The following is a 17780-nucleotide window of genomic DNA, read 5'->3' on the forward strand; positions in this document are numbered from 1 at the left end:
TCGCTGCTCTCGACACAGGATTTATTCCCGCTCTATGTGTGTCGTGGACACCCACAAGTGGGAATAGCCCTGTTACACCGGGATTCCAACCGGCGGCATTGCCAGCTGTCAGGATTCTGGCATCGGGACCCCGACTGCTGGGATCCCGACAACCGGTAAATTGAACGCATCCCGTTTGTGGGGGTTCTTACATCATTGGCCCTTTACAATCATTTGGCGGTATTCAAATGATATATCACACCCAATCTCCTTTCTAAAGTGTTCCCCGTGATCGCGCACATTTCACCCATAGTAATCAGGTCTAGCTGTGTAAAGGGTTGGGCGCCTTCGCTACCCTGGGGGTAGCAAGCCGAAATGATTATACAACACACGCCAGCAGAAACAGAACGGGTGTGGAAGAGGGTGAAAAGAATTGAATACCGCCCATTGTATGCTATTGGTGGTAATAATTTACTTAAATAAATATTCATATGGCTTTGTACCATAGTTCTGGTCAGACCTTTGATAAATCAAGTATATTATTTGTACATGTTAACAGTATGTTTAGGGCAGCGTAAAACTTAATGTACTAACATAATTTCCTGGTTACCAAATAAAGTTGGTCTATGTTAATTTCCACCTAACAATCTAAGCTCCCATAATTTACAGAGTTACAATTACAGGTTGAGTATCCCATATCCAAATATTCCGAAATACGGAATATTCCGAAATACGGACTTTTTTGAGTGAGATAGTGAAACCATTGCATTTTGATGGCTCAATGTACACAAATTTTGTTTAATACATTAAGTTATTAAAAATATTGTATTGTATGACCTTAAGGCTGTGTGTATAAGGTGTATATGAAACATAAATGAATTGTGTGAATGTAGACGCACTTTGTTTAATGCACAAAGTTATAAAAAATATTTGCTAAAATTACCTTCAGGTTGTGTGTATAAGGTGTATATGTAACATAAATGCATTCTGTGCTTAGATTTAGGCCCCATCACCATGATATCTCATTATGGTATGCATTTATTCCAAAATACGGAAAAATCCCATATCCAAAATACCTCTGGTCCCAAGCATTTTGGATAAGGGATACTCAACCTGTATTAACTTGCATGCAATAATGCTGGTGCTTGTTGATTTCCGCTCCTCCTCCTACAAGGTCTTAATTTCTTGTAACGTTTTTGCGTGGCACAAAGCTTACAAGTGCTGTCCTATTCCACTAGGAATCTGCCATTTACTGTATATCTCCCACTATTCCTCCTTGGTAACCACAAGGACTACACTGGTTTAATTTGATTCCCACTCTGTACTATACAGTATATTCTCCTATGACCTCACATGAAAGGAAAGTGATGAACCAATATATACTCCAACTATATTTTATTGACTTTGGACACGCTTATTTCCAGACCTTAAGGGGAGAAACCAACTAAATTTGTGTACAGAGTATCAGGAAAAAACACACCCCGGAGCATATTTGCATATCATGATGTCCTCTCTCCGATATGACCATTTAGGTTAAGCACTTGGACATGTACTACAACACAGCTGCATATGGTGGGAGGAGCCAAACAGCTTAGGGGATTTCTGCTTAGTTGAGCGCCATTATTGCATCCATGCGTCTTTGGGACCACATGCAAAAATAGATGAGGGACCCAGAGGAGGTGTTTTGCCTGAGAAGATATTTATGGAATTCAGTGGGGAATTTGTGCTGCTCCATTTGATTAGTGGGTGGACTCCCACCGACCTACACACGGACTATTTTTTAAAGGAGTTTGTGGGGAGCTGTTAAACAGGTTCTGGCCTATACTTTCAATGGCCAGTGTTTGTATCAGCCAGACACTTATTATTTATTACCAGTTATTTATACACATATTCCGCAGCTCTTTAAAGAGAATGTTTGCCCATTCACATCAGTCCCTGGCCCAGTGGAGCTTACAATCTATATTCCCTACCACATGTACACACAGACGCATTCCACTAGGTTAATTTTGTTGGGAGCCAATTAACCTACCAGTATATTTTTGGATTGTGAGAGGAAACCGGAATACCCGGAGGAAACCTACACAAGTACGGGCAGAATATACAAACTCCACACAGTTAGGGCCATGGACAGAATCGAACCCATGGCCTCAGTGCTGTGAGGCAGTAATGCTAACCATTACACCATCCGTACTGCCCACAGGTAATAATTGTGCACAAATAGCATGTAATATAATAGTCACGGTGACATAATAGATAGATAGATGACGTCTCAAATGTTCTGTCATCCCCATGATTTATTAGAAACTTAAAGAATTCTGGAACAAGTAGTATGGTGTTCCAAATTTCGTAGGACTTGAAGTGAATTATTTATTTATCTTTTTAAATGAAACTTCCCAGTGGCCACAATCCACAAATGTAGGCGCATCACTACTTTACGAGGCCTCTTTTTATGCGTTTGCCAGACAGATATAAGCATTTTAGCAAACCTGAAAATGCTACTTGTTGGCAAATCTGTGATTAGTACATATCACTGTCTATTATAGCCATACATTTCCAAATAATGGTCCTGCTTATAAGCTAAAATTCCTCTGTGTTATTTGTCGATTTGTCTGTCTTCAAGATACACTGACTGCTGTTTGCCACGTCCCATCAGCCTTGCTGATCCATTAGAAATCCTGAAAGCTGTTACTGTGCTGAAGAAGGCCGAAAAGCCCCTGGTAATTGTGGGGAAAGGTAAGCTTCATCCATCTGCGGTACGGTGAGATTATTTGGTGCTCTGACCAGTTTAGCTCTCTGACATATATGGCCTTATTTAGCGTTTAATGCATTTTACACTAGAAGTGAAAAAAAAAAAAAAGAGCAGCAGTTAAGTATGCATACTTTAATTATAATGTAGAGATGTGGCTTGACGGTGATCATAGTAAATGCAAAATATCACATTCTTGTCATGTACACTATAGAAATAATTATTGCAGCTTTATAGTAAAGCCACATTGTGTTAGTTACTGACAGCTGTGTTTTGGGACATCTCAGATTACAATTTAAGGTGGACACAGTGACGATGGCATGCGCAAGTGACCAATGTGTTAAGTCTGTGAGTCACACTGCCCAGGCGTCCTGATAGTTTGCTGACGGCATTTGCAGATCAAATTTGGATGCAGAGAAGTGTTTTCAGTGGGTGTTCCTGGAAGGTAAAAGGGGGGTGGCTAGCCAGATGCAAGTGTGTTGCAATGGCCCATGTGGCCAAGTTGCAATGGTCATTCTAAGCATCTATAAGATGTCCATTCAGTGTTGCATCTTTGTATGCAAGCAGCGGATTAGCAGCTAGTGGGCATCTCTGTACAAATTCCATCAGCTGCGGCATTAATGTCAATTTGCAGTTTCACTGTGGAAAAAGACATAGTCGCGGCTGAATTAGCCTTAATCAGACCTTAATTACATATCAGTCTGTCACTCAGTAGTATGATGGTTTTTGAGTTAGCAAGTGCTAAAGGTTTTTCTGGACGTACACTATGAGTCCATTCCGTTTTCACAGCGAATTTGCACAGTGAATATTCAACTTCAAACTTGCATTTTCCCAGCAAATCCACGTTTTTTTTTGTGCGCTCTCCCCAGAGTAGGTGAAAGTTAAGGGAAATCTTTATTTTTAAGGTAAAAATGTTGAGACAGAGGGCCTGATTCAGAGAATGAGGGAAGTTCAATGCTACATGCAAGCAGCATTGAATTTCCATCCGATCTCTAGGAGGAGCATGCAGGAGATGTCTCAGTAGGAGAGACGCCTCCTGCATATAACTTCCATCCCAGCACTGCGGCCGACGTTGCAAACTGGGATCCAACATCGCTACTATCAGTCGTGATGTTCCACTCAGCTGGCCTGCTGAGCAAGCTTTCACTTCCACAGCTGGGGAATGGAAGCAGGAGCTACGAGACCAAAAAGTCTGGGGACACGCAGACCCTGGACTTTCCCCGCCCAAAAAACACAACTATGAATCAGGACCATGTTGCAGAACCTCTGACACACCTCTCCTGATGTATAATCATGCATTTGCAGGTTTTTAATTAGTATATTTTTGACCAATAAAGACATTTCAGTTTTCAGGAGATTTTCTCTAAAAAGCTCAATAGGGAGATAAATGATGAGGGACAGGAATGTGGAGAAGATATATTGCTGGGAGAGGGGTTTTATAATTTGTGGGTGAGCGCACTGCCGCAACGTATGTGGAGACCTGTGATTCGTGTTTGCTATTGAAAAGCCCCATCTAATTGAATTGACCCCATAGATGTGTGGGGATTTTTTTTACTTTTTTAGAGTAACAGATTAAACATTATTAATTCTGACCTTTTGAATGACAGCTTTTGTAGTTGTTTGAAAGTTGTTCCGTAATAACACACAATGAATTACACTGATTAAAGTCCAATAAATGCTTTTTATGTTAATGACCTTTAATTTTACCCTGTCATATCAATATACCACTGTGTATTATTTAGTTGTAATACATGAGTGATATGAAATATTATTTCTGGCCTCTCTCATGCCAGAGAGAGATCAATAATCCAGCTCGACCTCAGCACACTGCCACAACTGCCTGTACATCCTACCCCTCACTGTATTGCATTGACCATGGTTGTGACCACCATTAAGCAACCCAGTGTAAAAGGTGATGTCATTATGTGCACCAGACCACCATCTGCTACTGGTCAGCTACAATACAAACACTGGAATTTGGCCTGATCACAGATGAACAATGTTGTTTGCAGTGGAGTCATGGGCCCTCATTCCGAGTTGTTCGCTCGTTGCCGATTTTCGCTATATTGCGATTAGTCGCTTACTGCGCATGCGCAAGGTTCGCAGAGCGCATGCGGTTAGTTATTTTACTCAAAAGTTAGGTATTTTACTCTCGGCATAACAAGGTTTTTTCTCCGTTCTGGTGATCGGATTGTGATTGACAGGAGTGGGTGTTTCTGGGCGGAAACTGGACGTTTTATGGGTGTGTGTGAAAAAACGCTGCCATTTCTGGTAAAAACGCGGGAGTGGCTGGAGAAACGGGGGAGTGTCTGGGCGAACGCTGGATGTGTTTGTGACGTCAAACCAGGAACGAAACTGCCTGAACTGATCGCACTGGCTGAGTAAATCTCGAGCTACTCAGAAACTGCAAAGAAATTTCTATTCGCAATTCTGCGAATCTTTCGTTCGCAATTCTGCTATGCTAAGATACACTCCCAGAGGGCTTAGCGTGTGCAATGCTGCTAAAAGCAGCTAGCGAGCGAACAACTCGGAATGAGGGCCATTGTTTGCCACTGCTCACGCATCGGAGTCACACTGCACATGTGCTGCAATGGTATTTCCACAATGGTCGCAATAAGGATTTATTCACCAAACGATTGACAATCAGGTGACCTTTGTGGGCGGTAACGGGGGGCTACGACATTTGCAAACATCTCTGAATCCAGTCCTGTATCATGGACAGTCCTCTTCAATTGGGGAAAGATGGAAATGGGAAAAAACCCCAATGTATTTACATGATCATCTGCACTGACCTTACCAGTCTATTAAGAAAACTGACCTTTCTGTAGATTCTGTATATAGCTGCTGTTTGTAAACCTGGGAATGATTGCAGCACAGATCTCCGTACATGTTAAGTCGCCCATCTAGTGCTAAACTCTTTCCCACCTGGCATCAGTTCCTGTTGTTCTTCTATATATTTCTACATTTGCTTGTATTGTCTCGTTGCGTCCTTCTTGCACCCTAATTTTGTCTTAATGTGTGTCTCTGGTTCTCTTATTTAAGAATGTTCTTATTCTGTCTTTATCACTAACATGCATTTTCAGGTGCTGCCTTCTCACGCGCAGAGTACAGCATACGGAGATTGGTGGATGAATGTGGACTGCCATTTTTACCAACTCCAATGGGCAAAGGGGTAGTACCGGACAACCATCCGTATTGTGTATCTGCAGCCCGGTCCAGGTAATATGTCAGGGGTTTAGTATTACAAACCTATAAATGATCAATATGCATTGGTTGATTAGAGTTCTCTTTGGAGCGGAATTGAATAATCATTCAGAATAATGCCCAAGTAAAAAGGAATTTTTAAATGAAATAAGAACAACCTTCTGATGCTGTGTGTGACAGGCTGCACTGTGCTATGGTCATCCTGATTCGACAACATTTAATAGTCTAATGTTGTTTAGACCCATTTAACTGTATGTAATCCACTGATAATTTATTGCTGTCTCTCAATACACTAAAATGATTACTATAAATATTAATGACCTTGATAATGAGTACTGGAAATTCTTTCTGTGTTCACATTTCATTACAGTTTGCATTGGCCACGTTTTACCTGTGATACAGATTATGGGGGTTATTCAGGTTGCATCCCGCAATTACCCCGTCAGTGGCACCAGAGCACACGCGCAGGTCCCGTCCCTTGCGATTGAATCGCAATGGCTGCAAATACTTATGCCTGATTGCGGTAGAGGCGTTCGCAGGGCAGACGGGGGGCAGCGACAGACCGCTGCGGCATGGAGATAACTGAGACGGGTCGGCTGTGTTTTTGCGGCGGCTGCGTTGCGTCACACGCAACTGCTCCGATGGGAAAAAAAGCGATGGACCACCTGTAGGGGGCCGTCCACAGTTGCTGTAACTGCAATTAAATTGTGGTCGCAGCCGCTGGGCAGGCAATTCTGCATGTTGGGCAGCCTTGCTCTGCGATGGGCAGCCCCCAGCATACATTAGAAAGAATTGCAGATTCTGCTTTTTATCCGAATCTGCAATCCTTACTGAATAACACCCAATGTGGAGTCTTCTGGGATCAGTGTATTTAGGGCCTAATTCAGAGCCTGTCGCTGATGTGCAAAAATCGCTGTGAATCTCTTCAGAACGCAGTGTAAGACCTGGAAGGGGAAGGAAACGGGGCGTTGACGCTCCATTTAAGGGGCCTGGTCCGGACACGCCTCCATTGTCCGGACCGCTGTTTCTGGGGCCGCTGCGACCCTTAACATGACTGGTAGCCCTGAGGAGGGCTACTCAAAACATGCATAAGTATCGCCGCCATGTGATGCTCTTATGTCTGCGCAGGGGGGGGGGCTGGATCCCCCATGCAGGGCGGACCTGCCCTCTGCTGAGCGTCCCCCCCGCATATCGAAGAATTTGATCGTAGATGTGCATTTTTTCGCACATCTACAATCAGGTCTGAATTAGGCCCTAAACCATGCTTAGGTTGCCATATAGATCAATAATCCCTATTGTCATCACCAAAATACTGACAGTACAACATACAGCACTGCAGGTACCTGCAGATAGGGTAAAATGTGTGAATGCAGCGGATTGTGCTTCTTACTTTAGTTGTACACATTCTCTGTTTTGCTGGATTATGATTGAGTGCAAAAATACTTTCTAAGATGTGTATATCTGTAGCTATAAAGTGAAGCCAGCTGTAGTTATATATGCCAGTTCTGGATGTAGTGTCACAAGGGACATAGGCTATGTTTCTTTATTGTAACCAATGTTTATTATTATTTTTTATTGATTTTCTACAGCATTAAAGGATATTTTTTTAGATTTATTGAAAAATCTATAGCAGAAGTTGCAAATTTTTTAGTAGTGTTCTATAGTCATATGTACTGTAAGTATCCAAACAGCCATCCTTCACAATATCGAACAAGAACCAAACGTCACTGAAAGAAATGGTCTCTTAAATATTTTTGCTTCCAGATTTAACATTAAGTGGCACGTTCAATTAGCTGTGGGTTGACTTGCGCAGTCTGTTTACCTGGGTAAAGTAATCAGAGCTACTCAATTACAGACACACAATTAACCCACGGACAGCTCCAAGGAAGCCGTTAATGCTTATTTCTGGGGAACAAACAGAAATGAGAGTTAAACTGTAGAGAAAAGTGACCACCAGTGGCGCTATCGTTAAAAAAAAAAGATGCTGGCAGACCCATTCCTTGAAGTACTTAGGGATTCATTTGGCTAGAGAGGAGGAGCTGATTAATCATAATTTTGACCTTTTATTAAAAGCTTTTGCGGAGCTGACTGGGGAATGGATGATGCATGAGGTCTCTTGGCTAGGTCGGATTGCCGCGGCTAAAGTGGTGCTGCTCCCCAAACTTATGTACTTGTTTCGTGCCATACCGAGGCCCCTCCCCAAGCTGTTATATATTAAATTTAATCAAATCATAACCAAGTATGTGTGTAGAGGCTCCCGGCCAGGAGTTGCTAAAAAGACCCTGGTTTTGCCCAAAAGTGCGGGTGGCGTTGCTTTTCCAGATTTGGAACTATACCATATGGCCTGTATCTTGAACCAAACTAGGGACTGGTTCACCGTCGAGAATCCGAAATCATGGGTGATGGTGGAGGCCACTTGCATGCACCCGGTTGCGCTCCCTGATCTCTTGTGGATGCCTCCTTCCGCTGTGAAAGCCAAGGGAAGGTCCTGTAAGTCAATTGAAACTACTCTGGGTGCGTGGCACAAGTTGGTATTGTCTTCAGATGAGATTACTTTGCCATGCTCCCTTCTATCGCTAGACTCCTTCTCTACCATGATTTTTAATATAGACCTCAGCGACTGGAGGAGGAAAGGCCTCTCCTCTCTAAGTGACTTGTATGTGGCAGGCTCCCTTCTCCCGATTACAGGAGCTATATGGCATACGGTCTCAAGATTTTTTTAAATATCTACAGCTGAGGAGTTGGATACACTCCTTCCCTAAGTTTGATGGCTCTAGACCCTCTCTCCCAGCATATATTAAGCTCCATTTGATGTCACCGAGGTATAGGGGTGGGATCTCCTGGTGGTATAAACTCCAATTAGCAAACTCCACACATACCAAATTGAGGGCCCAGACTCTATGGGAGAGGGACTTAAACAGAGCCCTCTCGAATGAGGACTGGGGCGAAATATTTAGATCCTGTTTCACAATTTCAAAATGCATAAACCACTCTGAAATGTTCTTTAAGCTCATACAGAGGGCTTACTTTACCCCAGAAAAGCAACACAGAATCTGGCCCTCACAATCCAAATTCTGCTGGAGAAACTGCGGATATACAGGAGACATCTTTCATGTCTTCTGGAAATGCCCTTTACTCAACCGCCTATGGAGTGATGTGTTCCAACTGATTAATACGGTTTTAGGCTCCTTTATCCCTATGGACCCCGCTTTAGCGCTCTTCCACCTTCACAAAGACCACCTCCCTCCAGGCGACAGATACGTCTTGGGCCAGATCTTAGTTGCCACTAAAGCTGCTATAGCTCAATTATGGAAAACAGATAATGTCCCGTCCCTGGTAGTTATACAACAAAAAGTCCATAGGCATTTTGTTTATGAAACAGCTGAAGCCAGATACTTGCCCTCTTCTTCCCCTATTCTCATGAAATGGTCCAAATGGTCTACATATAATACCGAACTAGATTCTTCATTTGTAGTTGCCCCGCTATTTGCTGTGACAGAGTTAAATGAGCTCAATGTCCCCTGACCGCCTATTTCTCTCTGTACCCTGTGCATTAGCCTAGTTATGCATATGTGCTTATCGTAGATCTTTACAGTATATTCTTGTACACTTCACCAAAAGTATGTAACCATGTATTGTAGTGTATTTCACTTTGTCTGACTCTGAACCCTCCCCCAATGTTTTCCCTACTACTTTTTTTTCTGTTCCCCTGACTTATTTGTACAAAAAAGAGAGAAGAGGATTCCTTTTTTTCTTCCCTCTCACCTTTCAATAAAAATTTAATGTTTAAAAAAAAAAAAAAAAAGAAAGATGCTTACACATATATATATATATATATATATCGACACAATTGAAGACCGGCACTCACTTAACAGACATTATAGCGCCCGGTGCCCTCAGCAACAAAGTTTAGACACATGTAGCAAGGAGAAGCGGCACTCACGGCTGGATGTAAATAAATACAGAGACCACAGCAGTACGTATCAACGTTTCAATTCCAGAGAATTTTCGTCAGGATACAGATAACATGTAAAAAATAGCTCACCTTATATCCCTCACCAATTGTGTCCAGGTGTGCTCGCTGGGCGGCCCGGTGGTCCGGAAGCGGCACCTAAGGAAGACGTCACCGCGCATGCGGCTGACGTCAGTGCAACCCATCACCATAGAAACCCGGGAGCGTGTATACAAACAAGAACTGGGGAAAATACAAATAACTGCATATTGAAAGGACAATCTTAATCCATATGTTACAATAAATAGAAAAACATGAAAAGAAAAACATGAAAAGAAACATAAAAGGAACACACTGATACCTGCTTGTCAATTTGAAGTTAAATATAAACTGAACATTAGATATATTAGCTTGATATTTTATAGCCTTGTCAAGCAGTATTATATCCTAACATGGTAATATATCAATTAAAGCCAGATAGAGGTAACGCATCATTGAGCCCCCTAGGATAGATGGTATCTAAGCGAAGAATCCAGCGGGATTCACATCTTAATAAGGCAGCTCCCCGATCACCGCCCCTCAAAGACTGGGAGATATGGTCGATCATTCTGTATTTTAAACTGCATAGACTATGTCTAGCAGTCACAAAATGACGTGCGACTGGTTGGTCGCTCGAACCACTGGCCAATGCTGATCTAATCGCAGAACGGTGAGCCGTCATCCGCTCCTTGAATTTACGTGTAGTTTTGCCTACGTATACCAGTCCGCAGGGACATACGATCTGGTACACGACAAAAGTTGATTCACATGTCAAATGGTGTCTAATTAAAAATTTCTTACCAGACCATGGGTGACAAAAAGTATCACCAGTAAGCATGAATTTGCATGTAGTACATGCACACTTAAAACATCCATGCGGTTTGTGTTTCAAAAAACCTGTAGAGGATTTACCCTTACCTGCTATATCGGTTTTTACTAATATATCGCGTAGATTCCTCGCTCGTTTATAGCAAGGCATAAGTCTAGTATCAGATAGACCAAGATTGCTATCCGATTGGACAATGGTCCAGTGTTTTTTTTGAGATTGAGTAAGGTAACCCACGTTTCAGACTGACAGGATGACAACTAGTGTTGTGTAAAAAGGTATTACGGTCTGTGCTTTTAGAAAATACCGTGGTGTGAATTCTGGATTGTTCAACCTTAATAAGGACATCTAAGAATTCTATTTCACATTGACTCATTTTGTATGTTAATTTAACTGGACTGGTACTTTCATTATGATTCTCCAGCACCTGTGTCAATTTTTCCAGGGGACCATTCCAAAACAGGAGCAAATCATCTATATATCTGGTATAAAAAAACACCATAGATAATATAGATGAATCACTAAAAAAGATGTCACGTTCGACGTCCAACATATATATATTAGCGTATGTCGGAGCGACGGCAGATCCCATCGCACAGCCACGATTTTGTAAAAAGAACTTGTTGTCATACAGGAAAAAATTCTTACTGAGAATCAATTCCAATAGGATCAAAATCATATCAATATGGGACAATGACATTTCACTCTTAGACGTCAAAAACTTCTTAACCGCCATTAACCCTTCATGGTGGGGGATCACAGTGTAAAGGCTAGCTACATCTATGGTAACTAACCACATATCATCAGGTAACTCTCCTAAATTGGCTAATTTATTAAGCAGCATCGTAGTGTCCATTAAAAACAGTGGCTGCTCATGTAATAAAGGTTGTATCATACAATCCAGCAATATAGATGTCGGTTGAAACAATGACCCGCGAGCGGATATAATAGGACGACCTGGAGGCGGGTTCATGCCTTTGTGTATTTTTGGCAAAGTGTACAATAAAGGGACTAAAGGGTATTCCGGGATAAGTAAATCAAAAACATCATCAGAAATGAATCCCACATCTTTAGCCATAATTAATGCTTCTTTAAGTTCCTTTGCAAAAATGGTAGTTGGATTGCCACGTAATTTACAATAGACTCCAGGTTCGTCCAACTGTCGTTGGATCTCATTTTTGTAATCCGGTAGGTCTTGCAACACGATGGCTCCCCCTTTATCTGCTGGACGTATGATTATTAAATCATTTCTGGACAAAGAGTTAAGAGCAAATCGTTCAGATTTAGTCAAATTGGCATGAATCTTATCAGCCGAAGTAGATAGAGCACTAACATCCTGATCTAATACCCTAATAAAGGTTTTAATGCTGGCATTATTAGAAAGAGGATCAAAAGACGACTTCTTCTTGAACTGACACAATTTTTTTGGAATCACAGAAGATATAGATGTTGGTTTATCCAAAAAGAATTCTTTTAATTTCAACTTGCGGTTGAGTTGGTTCTTCTCAACTTGCCACTGTAACGGATCAAACTGATTGCTAGGAGCAAATGAAAGGCCTTTGGATAGGACCTTTATTTCATTAACTGAAAGCTCATAGCTGGACAGATTGCAAATTACTTCTTCTTGTTTTTCGCGGACTTGTTTCTTCCACGCCCGGCTGCGCTTGTACTGGCCTCCTCTCCTTGTGTGTCTATTTTGCGTGCATATTTTCTGCGGGTGGTCATCCCTAAAGGGACATTCCTCCCACCACCACGCTTTCCACTAGTTGATTCATATTCACTGTTGGTACTGCTGTTCTCAGCCGAGGTCTCAGTATCAATGGCAGAGCGTGGATATCTCCGTCCACGAAAAAACGGGCTTCGGTTCTCATCTTGATTAGAACCTGATAGCCAACGATATACCTGATGGTTCTCGTAGTCCTTTTCCACTTTAATAAATTTGTCCTTTTTGAACTTGATCAGGTCTCTTTTGTAAGTGGCAATCTGGTTATTGAGCTTAGATATCCAATCACCCTCATTATCTGAGATGAGTGTTGACATATGTATTGTCTCAAAATTACTGATTTTGTCTTTTAATGTTTGTACCTCTTTGTTAGAAAATTCAATTACCAGTAGCATTAGATCAGAAGAACATTTATTTAAAATGGATACCCATTTACGGCAGAACACCGGATCGAATCTGCCAATAGTAGGGCAATTCCGTACCCTGAATCCACGAGGGATTTTTTTAACACGGAAATAGTCACTAAGAGTAACGATTTTTATTGGTCCCACTCACAAAGGTACAGATGACTCAGCGCATATCACCCACATGGGGCCAGAGAAGGTAGTTTCTTCATATACTGTAGCTAGGGTTTAGAAGAGACAAATATAGTGCAATCCCATTTATAAAAACAAGAATTTTTAATGTATCAACACACTCACATAGGGTAAAAAGCTTATAACCATATATCACCAATCCTCTGGTGGACCCTCCCAGGCAGTCTCATGTGGTTAGATGGAAATTCCTTGGATAACCAAATGATGTAAAATCGTCCCCAATGTAGAACACACAGCTGCAAGGTCCGTTCCTGTCCAGAGTCCCTCTGTCTGCTTAAACGCGTTTTCGGATGATTATCCTTCCTCAGAAGCATGAGACTGCCTGGGAGGGTCCACCAGAGGATTGGTGATATATGGTTATAAGCTTTTTACCCTATGTGAGTGTGTTGATACATTAAAAATTCTTGTTTTTATAAATGGGATTGCACTATATTTGTCTCTTCTAAGCCCTAGCTACAGTATATGAAGAAACTACCTTCTCTGGCCCCCGTGTGGGTGATATGCGCTGATTCATCTGTACCTTTGTGAGTGGGACCAATAAAAATCGTTTTTATCTTATGGTGCCATCTCCTATTTGCACTATTGTGTCTTCTTCTTTAAATTTTAGGAAATTGAAATCTTATATGGTCAAAAAGAATTGTGTATGAAATTACCCAACGTTTCTTTCTATCTATATATATATATATATATATATATATATATATATATGTGTGTGTGTGTATAAGCATCTTTCTTTTTAATGATAACGCCACTGGTGGTCCCTTTTCTCTACAGTTTTGCTACACTTAGGGGTTTGGTGAAGGCTCCTTGTGTGACCACACGGGCTGCTACTGTTGGTTTGTAAGCGCATCTTTGAGGATAACTTCTTGTATAGAAATGAGAGTTAACTGTTGCCTGGAGGCTGCGCGGGTATGTAAGTGAATAGTTCCAAGCACTTTACCTGGGGAAACAGACCGTAGGGGAAATGTATCAAACCTCGGAGAGGATAAAATACCAACCAATCCACTTTCATCTGTCCTCAGCCAGGGACATTGACCCCGTTGCCAGTGCTCCAGCTGCCGGAAACAGTGGAGACGATGTAGCGGCAGCGGGGGCATCTGTAATGCTGACCTGCGGCCTGCTCAGTTTAAAAAAAAAAAAAAAAAAGACCGTAAATTAAAGTAAAAGAAATAAACTAGAAGAGGCTGCTTTAGCATCACAAAAATACCTCCTTGGGTACCTATAGGTGATCAGGGGCAGGGTATAGAGGAGAGGGAGCCTGTGCTTCTGGGTATAGGTACAGTAAGGACAAAAATCCTCATTTTTTCAAACACAGCCTGTAACGTGACAGAACCTGATTAGTTAGTACTTTATCACTCTCCAAGCTTTGATATATCTCCCCCAATGTGAGCCAACCCATGACTTATTGAATCTGCCACTAAGCATTAATTTACATGACATTTTCTTTTAAAGGATAATTTTTTCTGACTATGCAGTTTTTGGTAGAATAAATAAGTAAACCTTAGACTTGCAAGTTACTGGGCCACAGGTATTTGGCAGGTTCCCCAATGGTAGGGTAGCGTTCACTGGTACTTAATTCACTCCAGTGTGCTCGCATAGTGCCTGATTGTGAGTTGCACGCAGTTCCTTAGATGGAAGTAAATAACCAATTTTTGATTAATTCGCTTGTGCAGAAGCAAGTTTATGCATTGTTTGCATATCTCTGGGTGATTTTGAGTCAGACAGATCTTAGCTGAATCTCTTTGCGTCAAATGGGAGATCCATTTCGTGAGAATGTAACGAGAGTTTCATGGGTGTGCATGTTGTCCTCTGCTTATTTAAATAAAGTCTGAGTCGGTAGGAGCAAGCAATGTGCAGCAGACATCAATGGACTGTCATTGCTCCTGCCGATCACTTTATCAGCCAGGCAGTGTGTTGTGCACTGACACACTATATGCTGAAGGGAAAGAACCTGCCAGATAGTATCAGTCCCATAACAATTTCTGGCTGAGGCGTTTACTCAGGATATTGCAATCAGAATTTTATTTTCCATCTAAAATAAGCTATTGAGCCAAAAAGTTATTTTTCCATAGTGTATCTTTTCTTTTTTTATTGCTATTATGTGTTTATAGATTAACCTGTTTTATTGACTGCATACTTTGGCCAGTTATTACCTTAGAATGTATTTGTCTTACATTACCAGTGCACTGCAGCATGCTGATGTTATACTGCTCTTGGGCGCCAGACTGAACTGGATTTTGCACTTTGGTCTTCCACCACGGTTTCGGCCAGATGTGAAGATTATTCAGGTCAGAAGACGTTTGTTTTTGTAGAGAGTAGAAAACATGTTGACTAGCTTGTGTGCAAATGTAATACTCTGCAGTGGAACTAACCCAATACCTCCACAATTAGCATTTAAAATAAAAAACACACACACAATGTTCTGCATCTGCTTTTCACTGTTTAACTTCAGTTAGCGTTAGTGGTAAAGTACTTGAGGTATTGCAGGAGGCATTAAATGTGTGTACATATACTTCAAGTGGGAGATTCAAACCCAGTGGCTAATTGCCATGCCAGAGCAATTTAGTTAGCAGGGATTACCCCCGCACGTAAATGTCCGATGTTGGAAAACTCCATGATCTGTAAGGTAAGGTATGTGAGAAAATGGAAAAATCAGGGGTTTCGAGCATGGGGAAAACCCATTGATTCAGCAGTTTCCGTGCATGAACCCAGGATTTTTTTTAGGTGCGGGAAAAAGGCAAATGAATTGAATAGCCTTTACCCGCGCCACAGGGATTTTAGTTGCCAATTAGCCTCACTAATTGAATATTCCCCCAAGAGTTGCACTCACACTGTGATCTGAGTATGGTGCAAATGTGTCCTAGTACACGGAGCATATTTACGCCACATGGTGCAAGACACTGCCAAGACAAGTAGCATAACTTATTGCTTTTACGTTTCACATCTTAGTCACATCGCAGACACAGCAAAAAGCCAGTCAGCTGGGCTGTGACTTTAACAGCACATTAGTTTTGCACACATCGCAGATGAAGCACAACTGAACTTGGCATGGGAAAAAGCCATGACAGTGACCATCTGAGCCCTTGTTGCACATGGACTCAGTCACACACAGATGTACAAATGTCACAAGCCCCAGTTGCCTGTGTATTTTGTGACGTTTTGTCGTTTACCATTTCATTTTTGCACAGTCGAGTTGCACGGGATCTGGTGCGCTGAAAGGGGCTATTTGGCACAACTGAAGCCACAATGTGTCTAAAGCATGGTCTGTTTGAGACCATAGGCCATCCTCTCTGACCCCTGCAAAGAATCATATTGCTCAGATACTTCTGCTTTATAGTATTATAGGAATCCTGGTAAAATAATTATCTGTGGGTAAAGAGCTCTATATTTGTTTCCCTGACAGGTTGACATTTGTGCAGAAGAACTTGGCAATAACGTTAAACCTGTAGCAAGTCTCCTGGGTGATGTTAATGCAGTGACTCAGCAGGTAATTGTGAAGATGATGTAGTGATGTGTGCTATCACCTGTCACAACACCCGTTCTCCATACTGTGTGTGCCTGGTAAATCATCGCTCTACCTGTGTGTTTGTCACATGATCTGACAGCGGCTTTTACTATTTCTGCTGCTTTTCTCCTAAAGCTGTTTTTTTAGTCTGTTTTTCTACATATATTTCCTAAATGGTCTCAATTGACAGTCATTTATTTTAAAAATATAAGCTTAAAATGCATCCGTTTTTTTATTTCAAATCAGTGTAATATTGTACACTATGCCCTGTGTTTGTGTAAACAAAAAACAAAGATATATAATATTACAGAGAGCTTTGAAAAACACTAATCCTATGCCCTAACTTAACTCAGAATCAGGCTGCATTACTGCCCTATGCTCTGTCCTGGGTGACATCCCTTCTATGGGGCTGATTCAGGTTAGATCGCAATAAGCGATCCAACCGCAAAAATGACAGCGCCCGCCCTGTGCATGTGCCTGCAGAAAATGCAAACGCCTCTGCCTGTCAAGGCAGAGAGGGGGGAAGGGGGGGCAGCAGCAACGCTCCACTTCCAAGGTGAAGACAGAGCGTTGCGGGGGTGGCGATGAAGAAACAGGGTGGCGATAGAGAAACGGTGGGCATGATCGGGGCCGCTGCGATCAAAAAAATGGCGGCAGGTCTACTGCGGGCGCAGCCAGGCTGCGGTGGCAGGAGGCTACCCCATTTTTTTATGATCAAGCAGAAATTGCTGTGCGATCGCAACTTCTGCTTGGTCAAGGGGGGGGGAAGCGGCGGTCAGCATGCTGGGCGGCCTTTGCCTGCGACACAGTATGCGATCACAAGGATTGCAAATTCTGCTACTTGCAATCTAGCCTGGATCAGGTCCTATGTCACAGCTCAACTACCCAAATTAGGTGAAAGGAAGCAAGCCCGGCGACTGGGGGTACAAAGGGTCCCGGGCACCGAGATCCTGAGGAGCCTCAAGGTTCAGAGGAACAACACCACCCCCTTCCCGATTACTGATGCCGGCTCCCGGCAGCAGAACAGCAGTGCCACGATTCGCGGGTGCTTAGGGGATGGGGCCTAATGCCGAGAAGTGCCTGCCCCCATGAGAGACTAGTTCTGTAGTCAGGTATGTCCAGCTTGCACGGTCTCTCTCTCTCTCTCTCTCTCTCTCTCTCTCTCTCTCTCTCTCTCTCTCTCTCTCTCTCTCTCTCTCTCTCTCTCTCC

The 17780-nt window shown here is 42.3% G+C and overlaps 1 protein-coding gene across 6 annotated transcripts in view; it reads left to right on the plus strand.

Moving 5' to 3' along the window:
- HACL1 (2-hydroxyacyl-CoA lyase 1) overlaps window positions 1-17780 on the plus strand; it is a 139948-nt gene that overhangs the window by 62477 nt on the left and 59691 nt on the right. For all 6 annotated transcript variants that reach the window (XM_063921943.1, XM_063921945.1, XM_063921946.1 and 3 more), the window contains 4 exons: window positions 2600-2712; window positions 5809-5944; window positions 15248-15353; window positions 16469-16552. In XM_063921943.1, coding sequence (XP_063778013.1) covers window positions 2600-2712; window positions 5809-5944; window positions 15248-15353; window positions 16469-16552 — 439 coding nt within the window. The remainder of the gene's footprint in view (window positions 1-2599; window positions 2713-5808; window positions 5945-15247; window positions 15354-16468; window positions 16553-17780) is intronic.

This window comes from Pseudophryne corroboree, chromosome 5 (genome assembly GCF_028390025.1).
Source record: "Pseudophryne corroboree isolate aPseCor3 chromosome 5, aPseCor3.hap2, whole genome shotgun sequence".
Taxonomy (NCBI): Eukaryota; Metazoa; Chordata; class Amphibia; order Anura; family Myobatrachidae; genus Pseudophryne; species Pseudophryne corroboree.